The 22,984-nt window shown below is 40.2% G+C and overlaps 1 protein-coding gene across 9 annotated transcripts in view; it reads left to right on the forward strand.

Annotated features, from left to right (window-relative positions):
- Positions 1-22,984, forward strand: part of IQSEC1 (IQ motif and Sec7 domain ArfGEF 1) — a 746,975-nt gene that overhangs the window by 143,917 nt on the left and 580,074 nt on the right. For all 9 annotated transcript variants that reach the window (XM_077277651.1, XM_077277639.1, XM_077277654.1 and 6 more), the window contains exon 2: positions 16,476-16,505. In XM_077277651.1, the coding sequence (XP_077133766.1) occupies positions 16,476-16,505 (30 nt within the window). The remainder of the gene's footprint in view (positions 1-16,475; positions 16,506-22,984) is intronic.

Below are 22,984 nucleotides of genomic sequence, written 5' to 3' on the forward strand. Positions count from 1 at the left end.
AGCCGCGACATGTCAGCTGTTTTGTACAGCTGACATGTGCACGCAATGAGCGCGAGCGGAATCGCGATCCGCCCTCGTCCATTAACTAGATAAATGCCGCTGTCAAGCTCTGACAGCGGCATTTAACTAGCGCTACCAGCCGCGTGGACGGAAGTGCTCGCACCGCTGACCCCCGTCACATGATCGGGGGTCAGCGGTGCATTGCCATAACAACCAGAGGTCTCCTTGAGACCTCTATGGTTGTTGATGGCCGATTGCTTTGAGCGCCACCTTGTGGTCGGCGTTCAAAGCAACCCTGCATTTCTGCTACATAGAGGTGATCTGTGCTTCACCTCTATGTAGCAGAGGCGATCGAGTTGTGCATGCTTCTAGCCTCCTATGGAAGCATGCCAAAATAAAAAAAAAAAAGTGTTTAAAAATATTAAAAAAATAAAAAATATATAAAAGTTCAAATCACCTCAAATAAAACAATAAAAAAAATGAAACTTACACATATTTGGTATCGCTGCGTTCAGAATCGCCTGATCTATTAATAAAAACAAAGGATTAACCTGATCGCTAAACGGCGTAGTGAGAAAAAAAAATCAAAACGCCAAAATTACGTTTTTTTGGCATTAAAGTGCAATAACAGGCGATCAAAAGAACGTATCTGCACCAAAATGGTATCATTAAAAATGTAAGCTCAGCATGCAAAAAATAAGCCCTCACCCGACCCGATCACAAAAAAGGGAGACGCTATGGGTATCGGAAAATTGCGCTTTTTTTTTTTTTTTAGCAAACTTTGGAATTTTTTTTTACCACTTAGATAAAAGAGAACCTAGACATGTTTGGTGTCTATGAACTCATAATGACCCGGAGAATCATAATGGCAGGTCAGTTTTAGCATTTAGTGAACCTAGCAAAAAAGCCAAACAAAAACCAAGTGTGAGATTGCACTTTTTTTGCAATTTCATCACACTTGGATTTTTTTCCCGTTTTCTGTTACATGGCATGGTAAAACCAATGGTATTGTTCAAAAGTACATCTCGTCCTGCAAAGAACAAGCCCTCATATGGCCATATTGACGGAAAAATAAAAAAGTTATGGCTCTGGGAAGGAGGGGAGCGAAAAACGAAAAAACGGAAAAAGCTCCGGGGTGAAGGGGTTAAGAAATCTCAGTTAGTCAAACAATTCCCTGCTTTGTATTGTTAAGGAACAAAAACCATGAAAAATTTCCGATGTAAGCTAATGTTTACCCATGGAGCCTTGCCTATAAATAAGTTTTTTCAATGAGAGACACCCACACCGCAGTATGTTCATAGCAAAATATAGCTTTCTAACATTTTAGCTACTGTTGCTGACAAATGAAGATACTACTGTTTGCACTATGGCAACTTGAACTTCATCAAATCCATAAAGTTCTTAGTATGGATCTGTTGTCTGACATCAACCAGCGCATTAACGCTCCCAGTAATCGCCAGTGGTGAGACGGTGATGGAGTGGACAGCAGTAAAGCTAAAGTGAAAAAATAAAAATGATTATTAGAACTTTCAAAGAAAACAAGCAAAAACTCCCTGAAAGAAAAGCTCCAGGACATCCATGTGCTAATTCCTGGAGAAATGCATCTCCATTACCAGATGTTTCATCCCATCTGTTTTTGGGTGGACCTCATGTGACCACAAACTGGGAACCTGTATTGCTGCAGGTACTTGCTGACACTCTAGTCGGCACGTGACCTCAACTACGAAAACACATAATTGCGGTCACGTGACAGACCACAAGGATTTGGCAAGCTGCAAGGCTTAACAAAAATTTCCCCAATGATGGAAAATCCCTTTAATATTTATAATATTGATATAGATCCTCAGTTAGAAATACATTCTCGATCTTCAATGACCATTAGTACTATGGTGATCATGCTATGATTAACTGGAAAGCACCATTTCTTGGCATTTTGGATACTTTTTACAATTTAAGTTCAAAATATTTATGTGAGACTTTACATAAAGTTCCATGCATTTACAGAAATTGTGGATATAAATCCATTTGTGCTGAGAATAGTTGTCCACTTTGGACAATACTCTTAGAGTATGTACACACAATGGGACCAAAACTTTCATACCAGAATTTTGCCATAAAACCTTTGAGAAGTCACAAAATTTAGATGCAACCCTTCACACCTGTTTCCCCCAGTTCTACCAAAATGGGCAGAGCTGGCAATATATTGACAATATATTCTAACAACATTTACAGCCATATGAAACATTGTATTATCAGAAGCTATTGCAATGGACCGCGGAGATTTTGTGTTGCAATAAAGTAAAAATAAATAATTAATAGTAAAAGCTTTTTTGCGAATCTGAATATTATTGGATAAACGAAGAAATCATCTAATTTAATTCACTTATGTTACTGCCTGAAGGGACAACATTAATTATTATCCCTTTTAAGTAAAAACATCACAGTTCTCTTCATATCATCTCCCTTAGCGCACATACAATACTGTCTCTTCGACAACCTACTACTACATCTACGGCAGCTGCTTATTGCCCTTGTGGGTAGCAAGATCAGTCATTTACTTCCAAAACCTGGAGAATAGTTTTATGTAGAATTGTAATTAAATATGCGAGACGGTGATATGGGGATGAATAGAGATTCTCCTGCTAAAGGCAGTGTCATAGTTTTTCACTTTATGCTACCTTTTGTGTCATAATAAAGTGAAGTTCAAGTGCAAACCCACTTGACGCCATGCCCTCCTGCTAATATACTAATGAGGCATCTTAGCTACAAAGATAAGATATCCACTATTGGATGCCCCCCCAAAAAAATGGGAAAAATTCCATCTCCTAAAATTTCAAAATGTATTTAAAAAATTTAAAAACATGAATCCACATTTATGAGGTTATATGTTTCGAATGCACACAGGCATTCTTTATTAAAGCTTTGATAAAGAACGCCTGTGTGCATTCGAAAAGCGTAGCCTTGTACCTGTTGTTTCATGTTTTAAAATAAACTTTGGAATTTTAGGAGATGGAATTTTTCCAATTTTTTCTTGCAAACGCACAAGTGGTCACACGTTTTCGCTACTCCTGCACGCCTAGTACCAATGAGGTGAGATTGTTCACCAAATATTTTTTACAGGATGCCAGTGTATACATCTTTTTTACTTTAAGGGGTAGTCCGATACCTTGAAAGTCCTTTAAAAATACCTATCTTTAAGCCCTAACCACATTTGTAATTAGCTCTATTATTAATTTTCCTACAGATCTGCCCATCCTGCTGTTTCCTATATGTGTTTTTCAATTGATTTCCTGTGCCATTTCATTTGAGAAGAGTCTCAAACAGGATGTCACAGGAAGCTGGGGCTGCACTCACTTCTCTGCAGCGTCTATCACTCTTCCTGGAGCAGGATGTCATCAAGGCATTGCAGTCACTTTCCACAGCTTTTGTCACCACTGTACCCTGATGACATACTGGATCAGTAGAAGTGACCACATCTTCAATTAGCACCGCGGTCAGTCACTGCTTCTAACACCAGAGTCTCCTTCCCTAAATAATTTATGATCATGATCGTTGATAAGAGCAGTGTGAGTGACACGTGCACCACCCACTGATGAGGATTCATTTGAGGGTGGTAATAAAAGCTGTGGTCACTCACCCTGCTTCTGTCACCAACCTCAATTGATCAATTTGTTTCAGGTGGAATGATAGACACTGCAGAGAAGTAAGTGAAGTTAGTGAAGCCCCAGCCTCCTGTGATGTCCCTTTTGAGACTCTTCTCAAACAGAATGTCAAAGGAAGTAGGGTAAATAAAAACACATGTAGGAAATGGCATGCTAGGGAGAAGTGTAGAGAATTTAATAATAAAGCTAATTATGAAAGTAGTTAGGGCTTAAAGATAGGTATTTTTTAAAGGGTTTACAGGAATTCAACCACCTGTTTAAGGATTAGTGAAAACTCAAGTTATCACTGTAATTTAATTTGTGTGGCATGCTGTTTTCACACTTTGTACTTCGTTATAATGATCTCCCAATGACGCATCATCTGTTATATAATGAGAGGTGATTAAAAGGCTATTGTGACCCCGCAACCATACAATATTTATTCAAGGCGCTATGCAAAGGGATGTGGGCACTACATGCAGCAACTAGGGCAGGAGACGCGGGTGAAGGGTGGTGGGTACTAAGAGGGCCTCCAGCAAACTACACTGTCTTGAATTGAGCAGTGAACTGAATCGTTGTCTCAGGTAAAATAAATATTTTCTTTGCCCTTGGAGATCTTTGTGGAAGCAAAAAGGGAATGCTAGCACAGACAGGTTACAGAGCACATTGACATCTATAGAGAGAGTAGGGAAAGGAGGAGAGAGGATAAAAGTCAAACAAAAGCACAGAAACACATGGTTCAGCTCTTTTTTAAGTATGCTAGCTTATAATAGTGCTGGATTCACAGCCACACTGCTCAGTACAGCTGTGTAATTTCCTCCATCCCTCTGCTGCTTCTGTTTGTATGCTTATAAGGAAAGAAGAGTGTGAATCCCTCCTGTCTGTGAGTACTTTGTATGGGAGACATCATAGTAGCTAATCTACACCAACTAGCTCAGAGTCAATTGCAAATTAGAAAACTTACAGAGGGGAAAAGTGGTGAACAGTGCAAGATACAAAGGCTGCAATGACCAGATATAGTGTTATTCCTCACACAAGGCAGCTTACTCTGAAAAGTTTCTTGAGGAGTATTATTAACCTTTAAAAACTCCACGCAGGGTTCGTTGGGTGCCATTTTTGTCGGATTCATCCCCTGCATACATTTCTAATTCATATACAGTATATAAAAAAAATAACTGCTCTCAGCTCACATCTCAAATGCTTGGTTAGATCAATGGTAAGTGCTTGGATGAAGATTCCCAGTAGGGAAGGAATGTACGGGACTTGGAAAGTTAGTGAAAAGCCAGCACTTTATTATAGCCGGTGGTAACGGCTGCCTGAGTCCTGCTTCACTGCTGCCTCCCTGATTATGCACATAATGAAGCGGGGCGCGTGGACCCGGCTTACTGCACATTATCAGGAAGGCAGAGATTTGCAAAGAGCTAATGGTGACAACATTCTTGCAACATGTCGCTCATGCCCACAGGGGTGTGATAACATAATTAGTAGGACGAAGAGACTAGGGTCACACAACCGTGTTTTCTCCCATCCGAGTGCGCTCAGAGTGTGATCCAATTTTCTCGGTTGTGAAGTAGACGGAAAAAAAAAATTCTCCATCTTCTCCATTCTGTCAGTCTGTGAAAATCAGATCACACTTGGATGTCATCCGAGTGCAGCCCGTTTTCTTGACAGACCCATTAACTAGCATGGTTGATGCGATCCAGTTTATGGATGCAAATCAGCAACTCGGTCCAAGGAAAAAAACAGACGTGCATGGCCCCATAGAATAACATTGGTTTGAGTGGAATCCAATGTTTTGTCAGAACGCACTGGGATTGAAATACAGTTATCTGCACGAGCCCTTAGTCTTGCAAAAGCAACACCGTCATGATTAGTCACCTAATAATTAGCATATTGGAAGATCAGTTATAAAATGTATTTTAGGCATATGAAGAAATGAATAAACCACAAAGAGGGATCAATAAATACAATAAATGAGGAAGCTGACATGTTCCCTTTTTGGCTAACATATGCCATCACTTTTTAGGTTGATATATCCCCTAATTGTATATAGCATACTGTATGGAAAATCATTTGATAATAATACAAAAAATAAAAATATTTGTTGTACTTTAACCTTTGCATTTTTGGGAAATATGTATTTTCTTTGTCAGACATTATTCTCCAGATTCCACGATAGACAAACCTCATCTCTGTCAGGAATCTTATCATTAGGGCCTCTCACTGTATGTCACAATGCACTAGTATACCGTAATAAGGTCCAGTATGTCAGTATGGGTCAGATTCACCCTTAATGGAAAACGTGTCTTCTAGTAAATGTCAGACCAAACAACAATACTTGAATGAAATGCCATAGGTCACCGGTGTGCTTGGGGTGGATTTTGTTACTAGATCCTTGGAATTCAGCTATTCCTTGTGCTATAAATCCAGGGTCAGACATGTCTGTAGAATGTTCCACTGAACATAAGGCATCAGTGCGTACTGATTCTTGATTCAGAATTGAACATAAAAGGTCTATAAAGTCCTACGATGTGTTGGTGAACCCAGAGATTCAGAAGCGTTGTACCTGTTTTCTTAAACATTTTACTATTTTGGCAGTTCTCATGTCGGTGGACCCCAATACTAGAGGACCCTAGTGACATTTTATACTGGCTTTCCATTCTCCCATTCAATTTCATCAGCAAATACTATTACTGATGCAAAATAGCCACAACTCGCCAGCCTGAAAAATGAATGTGAAAAATGAAATCGATGGTTACATTCGCACATTCCTTGTAGATGTCCATTTTTTAAACGAGATCCACCGAGTTGCATTGATCCATACATACATCCATTTTAAAGATGGAAACGTGAGATCTATGTGCCACACTCAGAACATGTCCTATTATATCACCCGGTTTGAGGATCAGTCTAGGCCCTTGAAGTCTTTGTGGAACTTTACTTTAAAGTTGTATCCAAGTTTCATCCGTTTTCCACTGGTCCAATGTTAAGAGTCAATACATAAAAGTGAAAAAAAATGGACGCAGCACAAAGGCAATACGGGTGACACATAAGAGAACAGCGGTGCACTGATGTAAAAAATAGACACGGATCGGCGAATGTAGCCTTAGCCCTCATTCAGATGTCCATTTTTCATGTACGTGTTATATCTGTGTTTTTCACCCATTATCGCCTATGGAGCTGTTTACTTGCACCTCTTTTTTGACGAGCATTTATCCGCAAAAAATTATAGAGGTATGTCCATTTTTTATCAGGTCAAAATTACCCATGCAAGTTTATGGGTCTGTGACAATTCATTGCCGCCTGTATGCTGTCCCTTTTTTACATTGTAATGTGGAGGAAGAGCTTTGCAATTTTTCTATCTTTTTGGGCTTTTTCACTCAACCGTATTTTTGGTTGAGTGAAAAAAAAAACGACCACACTAGGACCAATGTTATTCGATGGCGCAGAGAAAATGAGCATTTTTTTTAATTGCCGAATCTGTGTGTTAAAAAATAGTTTCTTCCATAAATCGGATTGGGCTCATCCATTCAAGTCTATAGCTAAGCAAACAAATCGTATGCCATACAGAGCCAGAGTAAAGTATCTGATTTTTACAGATACATTGCAATTCTGTAACAGGAAATTGTAAATGGTCCTGTAAATGATTAATAGCTGTTGCTGTTAAAAAAGAAAAAAAAAAAAAGATTTATGTGGATTGCACAAGGGCTGACAAGTGAGAAAAAAATTGTCCCGCTTTTCTGGATGAAATTGGACAATTTTTTCATACTTTCGTCTGAGCCTACCCTATCAATCGGCCCATGAAAATCGGCCAATAAACGGATGAAATTCAATTTTTTTATGAAGCCATAGACTTTCATTGGCGAGATTGATCTAAGTTTCAGATTACAAAACATTGATTGTCTACAAATATCTGAAGGGATGTCACAGTGTAGAGGGATCATCCTTATTCTCATTTGCACATGGAAATACGAGAAGCAATGGGATGAAACAGAAAGGGAGAAGATATTAGAAAATACTTTTTGACAGTGAGGGTGATCAATGAGTGGAACAGGCGGCCACGAGAGGTGGTGAGTTCCCCTTCAATGGAAATTTTCAAACAGAGTCTGGACAGACATCTGTCTGAGATGGTTTAGTGACTCCTGCATTGAGCAGAGGGTTGGACGCGATGACCCTTGAGGTCCCTTCCAACTCCACCATTCTATGATTCTAAACTCGAACAAATCTTAGTGATTTTGTGCAGAACCCACAGTCAGCAAAAATCGGTGGACATGTGAACAGCTACATAGACTGTAATAGGTACGAGTTCTATCCATCGAAAAGCATAGAATTCATATTAAGAAAAACTGACTTCTGAATTAGCCCTAAGGCTATGCTTTTGTTCATTATTTTTTAATGGCCAGAATAATGCAGCACGCCATACTGTTTTATCCAGTAAAAATAAAAAAAATAGAATTAGAAACAGGATCCGTTACAAATTCTTTATATCTGCTGTAATTCTTGTAAAAATGGAAGTTATAACTCCAGTGTGGCCTCATGTGATCTTGCCCGTTGCACGCATATTGCTATTTCCGTTGAGTTGGATGATTGCACTTTATGTAGCACATCCCTGACCCTTATAAATTATCATGCCCATTGCAGACTTCTTTCCTTAACTGTACCCTTAATTTGGCACCTTTATTTATGTACCCAGCAAATCTAAGCGAAAAACCTTTGGTTGGCTGGAATGCATGGCCAGCAATTCTCTCCTACTTGTGCTCTCTTTCCTATCTGTGCTTTCACTCCTGTCTTTTCATAAATGTGCAAATTGTCTCTACAGAGAGGAAGATGATTTTAACTCTAGTACTACCTATTAGAAGTAGAAATCCTAAAAGTCAACATCGACGCTTTAATGAGCCTTGTCACACGACTTAGGATAAAAGCCAAACCAGAATCTCAATTTGTAGACAAGTGTTTCGGGGTGTTTCCACTCCTCAGTGCAAAGCATGAGATCTGATTTGGCTGTATGAGAGGACTATGACTGGGGCCTAAGGGGTATTGTTTGGAGAGTAACATGCCTGATTTCCAGGATAAGGAGGCTTATAAGTCAAACAATGCTGCTCTGTGAAATTAAATATGCAGATTGTCTCTCCAGAGAGGAAGAGGACCGGAGCTCTAGTGCAACCTATTCGAAATAGCAATTCTAAAAGTCAGCATCGACCCTTTAACGAGCCTTGACACATGACTTAGAATAAAAGCTAAACCAGTATCTCAATTTGCAAACACGTGTTTTCGGGTGTTGCCACTCGTCAGTGCAAAGTATGAGATCTGATTTGGCTGTGTGTAAGTGCGGCGCCCCAGTGTCCTGGTCGTCGCAGTGATGTCATTATCCTTTCAGGGGAGAAGTGATGTCATGTCTGAAGGCAATGAAAGACAACCACATTCAGGTATCACACACATACAACATGTTCACACTCCAGACCAGAAGGGGGAGCTCTAAGCCTGTTTAGGGTGAACTCCCCTATTTAACATCCTGATCTGGAGGGAAAAGGAGTTCAGGGTTCAGTTCCTGTCAAACAGGAGAGGAGCTCTGCTGGCATGAAGTGCTGCAACTCCTGGGAAAAGACACTAAAAGGTGAACATACTGCAGAGAGTGTGCAGGAAAGCAGAGCACAGGAGAGGAATATCAGAGGGAGATCAGCCAGGAACAAGCTGCTCCTTTCTGAGGCACAGAAGCCGGTAGCCAGAAACACCGAGGGAGTAACTGTCTCCAAGCCTTGCTCCAGAGACCGGCAGGACAGTCAATTCCAAGTTGGCTGCCCGACCTTAATACCTAAGAAGACACAGTGGCAACTTGCGGGGTCCGGGGCGTCCGTTCCTATAGATGGTGTGTGCAGGACCTTCAATGACGTCGCGGTCACGTGACCGCGACGTCATCGCGGTCATGTGACCGCGACGTCATCGCAGGTCCTTCACACACACCAGCTATAGGAACGGAAGCGGCAGCATGCACCTGAGAGGCGGGAAGACTCGGGCCATCGAAGGTGAGTATATGACTATTTTTTATTTTAATTCTATTTTTTACCAATTATACGGTGCCCAGTCCGTGGAGGAGAGTCTCCTCTCCTCCACCCTGGGTACCAACCGCACATGATCTGCTTACTTCCCGCATGGTGTGCACAGCCCCGTGCGGGAAGTAAGCAGATCAATGCACTCCTAGGTGTGTGGAATCCCCGCAATTCCGCAAATTTAATGAACATGTTGCTTTTTTTTCCGTGATAGGTTTTTTTCGCAGAAAAAAATGCAACATTTGCACAAGATATGTGGAATACACTGAAATATATAGCGAAAAAAATGCTAAAAAAACGCGAAAAATACTGAACGTGTGCACATGGCCTCATACGGGTTTGTCCTATCCATACCATCTGGGGGACAGAGAGGAAGAAATAACATCTAGAACATCTACAAGAGTTGTGAGGACCTTACCGAGAAGCTCAGCAGGGAGGTACTACAACACACAGGCGCTAGTAGGAAGGCTACTGATTTCCACCTGGATAAGGGGACTCTGGATTTGCCTTCAGACCGGCCGGACTCTGCCTGCCCTGTCATCTGGCGCTCCGGGCTGAGGATACCATCTGAAGTCTTCAGTAAACAAGGTAAAAAACTGCAAACCTGTCTCCTCATTCTTCACTGCACCTTGCCCAAATATAAACTCTTTTACTGGACACCCCTGAGGGCCACGGACCGGGTCAGCCACCGTGACATCCCCCGAACCGTAGGACCCGGTGCCGAGTACCCCATTGCCCTGACGTGGGGGCGTTCCAAATTTATAGATATAGGACCACTGGGATCTGCGAATCAACTCATTCTCGTTTATGTGTGATTTTAACATCCAGAACTGGATAAACTTCAAGAATCTGAGAAAAATCCTGTTGCTTTACCATATATTCCTTTACGATCTGATCACACAGATAAGAGGCATGTAAATCTAACCACGTGCACGCTGTCACCACTCTGTGCTCCGAATCTGTCTGTAACATTCAATCTGCCGTTTGTTTTTTGATATCTCAATGGAAATGACAGTGTTTGATAAATTATATGCTGCATCTTAGTAGAAGCAGTTTGTGTCCTGCCGCGGTCAGATTGTAATATGTCAAGATGTGTGCAGTTAACGATGACAACACGAACACAAATTACTATGGACACCCAGGCATAGGATGGAAACGGTACAAAATCAGATACATTGTTATATAAAGAGCATGAGTCTGCCGTGTAAAAACATCACCTGTAGAAATAAACCTGAAAGTTTTTCATATGAGTACTTAAAAAAATATCTATATTTATCTATAATTATGTTTCGTTCTGGGAAACATCAAAATAGCCAAAATTGCAGCTGCCACCCAGTTGTTCCAGATTCCCAACATTTACATCAACCTTTGCGGAGGCTTCTCGGAAGCTTCTTCTTTTTCTTGTCGTTTCATGATAATTTTAGAACACGATTGCGAGTGTGCACATGAGTAACAAAACTATTTTAGCGCTAGTTTGTAAGAGCCACAGTGATTATTTAATAGACTGTTCCAGATAGATAATGTTCAGTTGTTGCTTTTTTTATTATTATTATTATTATTATTATTATTATTATTATTATTATTATTATTATGGAGTCAATAAAAAAAATTAATAGTAGGTGCACACAACCATTTTCTCACCATCCGAGAAAAACAGTTCAATTATTCTGATTAGAGTTTGATCAAACTTTGGTCAGAGTATGATCAGAGTGGCATCACTTTTTCCCAAAGGTGGAGAGAAAAATAAAAAGTTTATCCACCACCTCCATTCTGTCAATCCGTGAAAATCAGAACGAGGTTTTTCATGGACCTACCGACTTGCATTGACAATTTTGATCTGACACTAGGATCAAAATCGGACATGTCTCCCATTTTTTCCTCGGAACACTTGGTCCAAGGAAAAAAATTGGACATGCGCCCAGCCCCATGGAATATAACAGGTACGAGTGCTAACCGTGAAAAACACAGACATCACTCATTAGAGAAAAACGGTCATGTGCACGAGTTCAATGAGAGACCATTTGATTAATTTCTATACAAATTGTTGTCCAATCAGGATGGTATTAATTCAGAGAATGATCTATTGTTTAAATGGTCACTGTCATTACAACCATCTTTGCATGAATCAAAAGTATAAGCAAATATATAAAAAAATACTTTATATTACCGTATATTTTGTGAGAGACATTGGCTTCTTTCTCCACTTATTAGCCACTTTTCCTCCTCCCCCTCATCTTTCTGAATTCAACATCCACTGAAACACAGCTCAAATCCATTTTGTTCAAAGTAAAACAGACTACCATCGCAGTGAAGCATCAGGTTACTGCTCCTTTTAAAGGGATCTGTCAGCTTCCCCAAACCCCCCAAACTGGCACCGTTTCTTTATAGAGCAGTTTATATATTTTCTAACAACCCATTTTTATAGTCCATCGATTTTTAAATCTGTGATAAGCAAATTAGTGAGCAACTTGTCAAGTTGGTGTTTTTTTTCCTAAGACTAATCTTCCCATAAATCATGATATTATGCCTCTGTGGGACATGACTTTCCAAAGAGGCATCACTGGCTGCCAGCTCCTGTTATGCTTGTGTAGCAATGCACTCGGGAAAATAGGTAATATATTAAAAAACTACACCTGTCCCTTCCAGTTCCTGTACAGACTAGAGATCCTGACCCCGCACACCCCAGTTGCGTGAGCAGAGATAGCCCTAAAAATAGACTAACAAATGGTAACTCTGACCCAAACTGCCTAAAAGGCAGTCGAGTTGCTTGACATGCCTTCTAAAGAACTGGAGGGAAGAGCAGAGTGTGAATTACCTACAAAAGGGAAAGTGTGCTGAAAAAGTAAAGATCCCAAAGTGAGTAGAATAAGCCTACGAAGTACAAAATAAAGTAAGTACTGTTAGATAATATGCCACCTACATCCTAAGAATAAACTGAATATAGATGCAGAGTAAAGCACAGAGACGGCTAAGACATACCCCTTAGTTGGAATTTCACAGACTGGCTTTAATAACAACAGAAAGTTTGAACATTTAAATTAAACTATTACCAGCAGGGAATGCCAGCAGGTGGAAAGTGTGGCTGCACCCGAAAGGTGATAGGGTATAGAAATAAAATCACCTGTGTTATGCTAAACAGACTATACCCAGAATATCAGAACTAAAGCACCCAGAGAAAAAGTGTGTTTGCAGTGGCTCAGCGGACAGAGAAGCTGACAACCAACCATTGGCTCAAGGTTTCAAACCCAGGAGCATGACAATACCCCCTTCCATGAGGGGGAACTGGACCAGCGGAGATCCTCTGATACTGTTGACAGAACTCCCTCACTAGGTGACCCGAATCCAAATATTTTGCATCAACCCCAGCCTTAACCTACGGACCAAAACACTTCCATTTAATTTGATGTTGCTATCGGCGTCTGACACGTCTAGAACCCAACATCCACTCCTCCTCATACTCCTTGATATGCAACTTTTCTGCCTCAACCAAAGAATTATCCTCTGGAACAAAGCTAAAGCATCAGCCCTGTCATTCTTAGCATTAGGGAGATATGTAACAGAAAATCAACCTTGGGTTGACTGAGGAAAGGAGCTGTAGAAAAGGTTGTCTTGAAGTTAGCAAAAACATCAAAAGCCTTCGTAAACCAAGAGGGATAGTCAGTACCCTTCTTGGTCATATCAGTATGCGGTTTGACTATGACCGAAAAGTTCTTAATGAACTTACAATCAAAATCAACATTTGTGAACCCTAAGAACCTTTCTAAACCTTCAAGATTAGTTGGTTGTACCTTAACGGGATTCATCTGAGCACAATCATAGGACCTATATGGGGGGTGGGAAACTTCACAAAAATCCACAGAATCCTGAACAAAATCAGGAGGAGATCTCATATTTGACAGGAATTTAAATGAACAACTTGAAAAACAGAAATTCTCCAAAGACTTAACCTTGTGAATCTCCCATTTGATGGTACAATTGTGTTTCAGCAACCAATGCAAACCCAACACCATTTTAGCTGGCAAGGAAGAACCATGAATGAAGTAGTTTCTGTGTGTAACACATGTACTTTCATACACACATTCTTAATCTTAGAAGTAACGTGAGTCTGGGTAAGGGGAGAACTGTCAATTGCGGATACTTGAACAGGATGACCAAGTGTTGCAACTGTGTACCCACACTGGACATCAAAATCAACTGTCAAAAGATTGCTGTAATTTTGATAAAATCTCTTTCATCAGCAGGATGTTATCACTAGAGGACTAGTAAACCTGCCGCCATGTAGTCCCCCATATTCATCAGCTCTGTATAACCCCACCCCCACCACTGATTGTAAAAAAACAAAGACAGAAACATAATAATTAAATACCCTGCATTAAATAAATAAACAGCAATAGTGCATGAAAATAATATACGGTACTTAGTTAACATAATTTTGATTAAGAAAATGCAAAAGCCATCCCACCATGTCACGGTGACCCTAGTTGGGAGGGTCCTAACTCTAATATTAAAACTTTACTGTTTGTCAAGTGACGTACATGTGGATAAGGGCTGAGAAGGACTGAACCCGGCTAGTAGACACACAGCCATGGGGAACTACATGAACATAATGTCCAGCTAAAAGAAAAGGCAAGCCACACCTTTATATGGACATGTTGAAAACAGACTGAAAAAGAAAAACTACAAAAAATGAACTGGGATACAAACTGGTGTGCACGCACATTCACACTGGCCACTGAATAGAAAAAAAACAAAGACAGAAACATAATAAGTAAATATCAAGCAGTAAATAAAAAACAACATTAGTTTATTGTGGTTTGATTTCTTTGCCTGTGTGGATTGGAAGAGTTGTTACCGACATTTGGTGAGAATTTCACGTCAATAGCACCTTTAGAAACATATTAACCCATTACTTGCCAAATTAGCAATTTTCATTTTTTTTTTATTTTTTTTTTTATCACAGATTTTTAATGATTTGGGTCCTTCTGAATCAGAAACATAATTTTCAAAATTTTTTCAAGTACGGATTTTTCAGACAAGGGCGTCCCAATATTCAATTAAAAATGACAATGACATGATTTCCTATTTTGAAAACATTCATTTTACAAACACAACACAAAAAATTGGACCTAATTATAAAAATGATAAAATCTTAGTTGCTAGAAGCTAAAGATTAGGCGTCCCAAAAAAAGTGACATTGGTAGATAATGGGTTAACTTAGAAAATTGGTGACGTGTTCAATACTTATTTCATCCAATGTATATTATGTTACTGTATATCGTTTGTATACTTATTTCGTTGACTTTTACAATGTTGCACGCATGGGGGCCATATGTTCGTGTACATTTTGAACGACAGGTAAGTAAATCTGAGGTCTGCGCACAGCCTGAGCAACGGCTGGATAGACTTTTTTAGGCGGACACCTCAATGACTTTTTGCAATTTATTTCAGGGTGAAATGATCTTTACAATTTGTGTTGTATCTGCGCAGGGAACATTTCGGCATTGCATATTGAACTGCAACAATGACTGCTCCAAATGTCAAATTGTGCTATTCAAAGAACGTAGCGCAGTAGTTATGTTTCTAGCAGATGTCTTTGTGAATGTTTTATAACTGTACATTGGAGCTGAAATCCAGCGCTGAAATATTTTAAGTGCACATTATACTGAAATATGGCGAATGCAGAAAACAATCTATATGCATTATTTGCTGCTTTTTCTTTCAGCATAAAACAATTGCACTCCAGAGATGCACGGTTCAATGTTTTCTGATTAGCTATATGGAGCGAGCGGGTTAGCATTTTTCAGGATCATTTGCCCAATGGGGGCACTATTCCAATGGAACCTCACAATTAATTTTTTTTCCCTTTGGCGATCAATACTACAGTTTAACATTTTATTGACAAACGTAAATTTTTTCTTACATGTGGGTAGAGTGATGTCCCACGTTACATAATGGGTGATGCTGCCTGTGACCTATTTTTAGGATCCGGTAAAAAAACTATTAAGGCTATGCCCCATGATCTGGGCAGCAGTCATTATTGATTGGGGAATAGTTAGTCCTTGCCATGAAAATAGGAAGGATCAGAGGTGCCTACCCAATCTACTCACTTAAAGGGAATCCGTCAGCAGTTTTTTTCAATGTAATCTGACAGTAGCATAGTGTAGTAGCAGAGACCCTGATTCCAGCGATGTATCACTTAGATTACTGGGTTCAGCAGTTATGATAAAATCAGCGTTTTCTTTCCTGCTGGTCTAGCAGAGCTCAGATTGTCAAGTTGTGCATAACTCCGCCCACACCAGTGATTGGCAGAATTCTGTGTACACTACAGAATGCTGCTAATCAGTGCTGGGGGCAGGGTTGGACTGGGAGGCACCAGACAACTAGTCCTCTAGCGATAATCTTCTGCTGATAAGTGACCCAATAAAAACTGGCACATGATTTATTCCTTCTAAGGACCAGGAGGCATTCATTATGTGTGGAGGAAAGGAGATTCCAACTGCTAAACAGGAAAGGGTTCTTTACAGTTAGAGCAGTCAGACTGTGGAAAGCCGACCACAAGAGGTAGTAATGGCCGACACTATAACAGCTTTTTAAAAAAGGGCTGGATGATTTCCTCAGTACATGTAACATGGGAGGTTATAGATAATTTAGTGACAAAATGTAGAAATGGTGGAGAAAAGTTGAACTTGATGGATCTAGGTCTTTTTTCACCCTATGTAACATCTAGCAGGATGTGATGTGTCTAAAAAGACAACTTTGATATATGTACCGTATTTGTCTTTTTCAGGTATGAAGAAAAAGTGCCAAGAAATGTAAGGTAATTTGTCATTTATTCTTTTTTTATATAGTAAGTATGCATTCATAGCACATTTCTGACTATTTTAGTATTTTGGCATCCTGCGTCCATACATGTAGAAATGGCAGATAAAAGCTTCATTTTATGACTTTTTGCTGTGTTTACCTGTAGTTCATGTGCTATAACATATACTGTAAGCTAATGGTTTTCAGATTTGTCTTCTTTTAATTACTTTATTATGCCATTTTAATATTTTTTCTTCCTTCTCTCTCTGTCACTGGGAAATGGGACAAGGCTTACAGTGCTGCTTATGCAACCTTGTATATGGAGCATCATCTGCTTAATGCTAAATGGCCAATGGAAATTCATTAAAGGGGTGATCTGAAACTAACATTTATTTTAATCCTAAACCTCAATTTAATGTAACAATCTAATCCCTTTTCTAATATAATTTAATTAAAAAGTCCCCATCTTTCCCCCACTATGCTTTATAGCTGCTTTCTTTATTTTTTACTACTTCCGGTGTCATGACGCTTCCTTTGAGAATCCTCGTGCATGCTGGGGTACTCAACTCATGATCAGGGGGAAGAGGCTGCAGTCACTGCCACAGTCACTGACCCCACCTAGAAATGAAATGTCATCAGTGACATCTATTTCAGGGGCTGAGCTAGTCTTTGCTCTACTCAGCATGTGTCAGTCGTCAATTCTGACGCATGCTCAGTAGAATTTTGTCACTATGCACTATTCTGCTCAGTGTATAGTGGCAGTGCGCTCCCTTGCGCGAGAAGAGACCAGCCAGCAAGAGAGCGCACTGTCATATCGCATTGTGATCAGGAAAAGCAAAGACCAGCGCTGCCCCCACAAATGACATCAGTATAAGGGGTGGGGCTCATCTCTGCTCGCTCGTTCTCTCCTTTCAATGTGTACTAGCAGTGCACTCTCTTGCAGACTTGTCACTTCTCATTAGAGCCAGCGAGGGAGAGCAGTGTCACTATGCACTGAGAGTATTGCACAGTGACAAGATCCTACTGAACATGTCAGAATTGAGAATTAGCACATACTTAGTAGAGCAGGGACTAGCCGAGCCCCTGAAATGGACGTCACAGATGACGATTCGTTTGACTAACCTTGCATGCACTAAGATTCTCACACAAAGCGTCACCAAACAAGAAGTAGTAAAAAAAATAAGTAAAGCTAATCTAACGATAGAGAGGGAATAAGAGAGACTTTTTAAGTATATTAGAGAAGAGATTTGATTATTACATTTAGGATTAAAATAAATGTTAGTTTCGGATCACCCGTTTAATGCCAAATGGCCATTAGACAGTCATTAAAGATGTACATGATTAAAGCGAACCCACCCTTACTCCTCACTTGTCTGTTTTAGTAATTACTTGTATTCTTTTTTAAATAATTCATTTTTTTTAATTCCTCAGTTATTAGTCCTTATCTCTTAACCCAAAACTGTCCGATTTTAAAGACTATGGTGTCATTTGTATCAAAAAATGTTCTAAAATCCATACTATCAAGCCATTTTGCTGCTTCTTCTGTGGGCACTAAGGCACTTGGAAACTTCCTTTGGTTGCTCCTTAATAGTGTTATCTTTTACTACAACGGTAATGATAAGCTGTTAGCCATTTAATGATAGTGATGGCCACGCAGGGCATGCTGTGTAATAGGTCTCCAGTGCTGCCTGGTCTTGGTGCAGTAATTGAGTGAATCCTTCACGGTAGCTACAGTACAAGCAGAGATGTCATCGTACATGTTGATGAGCTTCTACAAGTGAAGAGATCAGATAATACAGCTAACCTGATAATGGCTGCACCAGGGACTCCGTCTCGTCCACTGTGGCCTTATTCGTTGTCATCTATTTCGGTAGTTAGAATAGAACATTTTCAGAGGAATCTGAAAAACAAAAGATGCAGCAAACAACATTGGAAATGCCACAAGGCGATGCGTTCTTGTAAAGTTACTCAATGAGCAGAACCGGCGTTAGGGTGGGAGGAGTAGTAAATTGGACAAATGCCCAATTCCATTTCCAAGCTGGCCAACTTGGTAATATGAGGCACCAGACTTTTTGCCCGATACTCTAGATCATGGGTGGATGAGGGACGCCACTTAAACATATGGCAGTTGTTGATGCTGTGTCATGCGCAGTACAGTGAGTAAATGTCAAAGGCTACAATCCCTCAAACATTTTTCCTATCCAAAGTGCTGTCCCTGTAAAACATGACCTCACATGGACAGCACTCAGAAAAAAAATATCCTATGTACTAGTGCACATGGACTATTTTTTCACATGGAGCCTTGGTCCATGTGAAAAAATGTGGCTTGCATTAGTCTGGTCTGATTTATGGACCAGGCTAGTGTGTGTACTGTATATAGCAGGCATTTACACCCGTCTGCTATGAGGGCAAGCACATGGAACTGTATACAGAGGTACCAGAACAAGTCATGAACGTGACTATTCCGAGATCTATGGCAATGGGAACTCAACTAAGGCTCCATGTCTTTGGTGGTGTCACTGTCACACCAAGGACTGATCAGTAAAAGAAGCCCACAGTTCAAGAGACCTCCGGAAGGAGACACGTGTATATTGGAGAAGTTATATTTCCCGAGACTCTTTCTTGCTTCAGACCACCACTCACTATACTCTGATCTCCTTTCCTGTCACTAATGCTAGGGGCACCCTAGCTTGCCCTGTTCCCTGGATTACATCTCATGGTGTAGACGCCGGGGCTACATACCTTGCCTTAGCTCCTGAATCCGCCCTCAGTCTGTACCCTACCCCCACCCAGGAAAGAAGGGAGTAATAGTGTACTCTAATACACTAACCAATACAAACAGGGATACCAATCATACAAATATACTCACACAAGCAACAGAGGTAAACACCAGGGAGTGGAGAATTGAGAAAACCAATGTAGGAGAAAGAGGGGAATTAGCACACACCCAAAACCTGGAACCAGTCTCAGATAAATCCACCAAACGCCTTCTCAAACAACAACAACAACAAATTATCATATCCTAAACCATGCAGCATGAAGCTATCTCAGACAATGAGAGCTTGTCAGGGCCCAGAATATATAGGAGAGGGGAGTGGCTAACAGTGAACATCTGAGAGCCTTAATGCAGGAAAGCTTCCAAGAGCTCTCAACAAAGCAGATTAACTCTTGCACTGCTAAAATAAACCTCCACCGTTTAATATGAAGGTGAAGTGCTTCTAATCAGTGAAGGAGTAGGAAAAATCAGATGCTGCGGTCTTCTGGCTCCTCTCTGTCGCTGTAAACCTATGACAGTTAGTAACATATAATAATATAATTACGATAAATGGTTAGAGGAGTTTTCCATAGGATAGGTGATAACTTATTGATTTGTGGGGTCATCCAGCTGGGACCAGTTCCGATCAGCAGAACAGGGAATTTTTCATTCTCACTGGGGCAGCGTTATCTTCACTAGAATGGAGCAGTAGTGCACATTCCCGACCAATACTCCACTCATTCTCTATAAGGTTGCCAGAAAAAGTGCTCGGAACCCACCCATGGGGAATGAATGGAAAAGCGGTCAAGCATCCTCCACTATAGGTAATTAAAATGCCCAGTTCTGCCGATCAGTGCGGATCACAGTGGTCGGACGCCCCACCATCCTATGGATAGTTGATAAAGTGGTTGTCTGCTGAAAATAAGTAAAGTGTTGACGACTAAGGAACAATAAGTGTCCAGGAATTTTAGATATTGACTCATACATGTGTGCATATATAATCTATCTGCAAATGTTAGTTATTTAACGTTAGAAATGGGGTAAAATATTGCATTCCGCAATATTCAGTGTTAGAAACAGTTGCTCTACAGAGAACCTTTACATTCAGACGAGAGGTGATTCAAATGAAAAACTTCTTCTCCAGAAAGCTCATTTCCAGGTTTCCAGTTAATAGATCCGTTCCCGATGCTTTGTAATTATAATCAGTTTTCTGATTGTTCTCCACCAGACCAAGGTTGTGGAATTAGATAATTTAACTCTAAAATTGCATATTTGTCATTGTGCTCGGCAGGTAAATTACTTACATGACTAGGAATATTTTCCCATGCAATTTAAGAGAATATGAAAAATGTACTAGTTACATTGCATGTGTAAAATTACACCTCTGGTTAAAGGGTCACTGTAATTTCATTCTCCTGCCAGAGCTGATATTGGATGTGGAGACTTGCAGATGGCACGATAGGTGTTGTAGTTGCCAAGACATTGAATACAAATTCTCACTCACAGTTCCCATTAATTAGAGTAAGACCTATGCTCAAGATGATTCCTGCCTCAGCAACTGTACTGCCCAGCAATTCTTCCTATGTTAGATGTCAGATCAGCCAGGATGACGGAATTACAGTGACAATTTAACGTTAGCGCTACGCAGACAGGTTTTGTACCGCTACTGTTTATTTTAACTATTGAGAGACCACTGGAGTCCACCGGACTGAATACAACTCAATGTATCCCTGTAGATTGCAGCATTTATCTCCTGTTAAAATCAATGGATTGTGCTAGAAAAAGTCTCAGCGTATCCATAGCCTAGTCTTTTTCAGGTGGATTTCACCAGGAATTTCCATGAAAAAGAGCCACAAAATTTCTCCCCATAAAACAACATTGCTGTGCGCATCTACTTCTCTTATGTCACTTCTTTTAACTGCTTCAGGGTTCGGAAAAACTGAAGCGGTTAAAAGCAACATGCTGTTTATGGCTAACAGTAAAGACAAAAACACACTGGTGGAGGAGCTACCACAAAAACGGCGGCGAAACCACCGGAGTTTCCTGGAGCTGCAACACCTGGGAAAAAATAAATGACGCCTGGTACACATAACCTTAAAAGGATTTCTAAGTAGAAACTAAAAATTGTCAATTATTAGTAAGTCAACATAATAAAAGCTCAATTACTTCTGATTTCTAATTAGATACTGTATATTGACATTTTTGGGGTTGTTGTGGTGTCGTTTTGTACAACAGTATGAGCAGCCATTTTAATTTTTATGTACAACATAGTCCTAAAAAGTAAAGAGACAGTTTTTCCAGTTTCCTAGATGCACCTTGCATAGAACTAAGCAAAAAATAATAATTTTAAGTAAACTATAAAGCTCCCTTTTGTGGTGGCTGCAAGCAGCCAAAATTCTAAAAGGGAGATAACAAATAAGTTGGAGCGATTTATCAGAAAAATACAACTTTGATCCCTTATATAATAGAATATACTTTTGGTATTTTGTACTTTAGCTATATACCATTGCAAATGTATGATTTATTTTAATATACTTCATTACTTTAGTTTGCTTCCTTCTCTCCTAAATGCTGTTCAGCAGAGCTGTTTCACGTGACCAATGCAAGCATCTTTATACGCTGCTTTCAACTGCTGCTCAGCCAAGATCTGTTCTTTATTATCAGATAAGACTGTATTGCGATTTTTTTCTCCTTAGTAGTGATGAGCGAGTATACTCGTTGTTTTCCAGAGCACGCTCGGGTGGTCTCCGTATTTATGACTGTTTGGAGATTTAGTTTTCATTGCCGCAGCTGAATGATTTACAGCTACTAGATAGCTTGACTACATGTGGGGATTCCCCAGCAACCAGGCAACCCCCACATGTACTCAGGCTGGCTAATAGCTGTAAATCATTCAGCTGCAGCGATGAAAACTAAATCTCCGAACAGTCATAAATGCTTGGAGACCACCTGAGCGTGCTCTGGAAAACAACGAGTATACTCGCTCATCAATACTCCTTAGTAGTGATTAGCGAGTATACTTTGTTCGGGTTTTCCCGAGCACGCTCGGGTGGTCACCGAGTATTTGTGACTGCTTGGAGATTTTGTTTTCCTTGCCGCAGCTGCATGATTTGGGGCTAGGGTTAGCAATTCCCTAGCAACCAGGCAACCCCCACATGTACTCAGACTGGCTAGCAGCCATAAATCATGCAGCTGTGTCAACAAAAACTAAATCTCCGAGCAGTCACAAATACTTGGAGACCACGTGAAAATCCGAGCAACGAGTATACTCGCTCATCACTGCTCCTTAGCTTTTTCCTAGAAGGAAAAGTTCCTATGTCACCTCTTGGATCACTGGGAGCTGTTCAGGGGGAGAGATGATGGTCACAAAGTGATGTTTCTTCATGATATCATCTCCCATCCCACCACTCTCACCTAGAATATTGAGTTTCTATTCAAAGCTAAGATTCTTTGCTTTAACCCCCTCACAACCCTTGATGTACTTGTATTTCAAAAGTCGTGTCCCTGCCTTTAATGCCGGCTCACACGCCGAGCCCATATCTTTCCCCATACATGGCGGGTGATTTCTGTTATGTATAGCAGAAGCGATCGGATGAATGCAGCTTCAAGTCCCCTGAGGGGACTATTAAATAAAGTATAAAATAGTTTTTAAAAATATGAAAAAATAAGCCTTGCCCCATTAAAATAAAATAATAATAATAAAAAGATACACATATTTGGTATCGCTGCTCTCATAAAAG

This window comes from Ranitomeya variabilis, chromosome 8, assembly GCF_051348905.1.
Source record: "Ranitomeya variabilis isolate aRanVar5 chromosome 8, aRanVar5.hap1, whole genome shotgun sequence".
In the NCBI taxonomy this organism is placed as follows: domain Eukaryota; kingdom Metazoa; phylum Chordata; class Amphibia; order Anura; family Dendrobatidae; genus Ranitomeya; species Ranitomeya variabilis.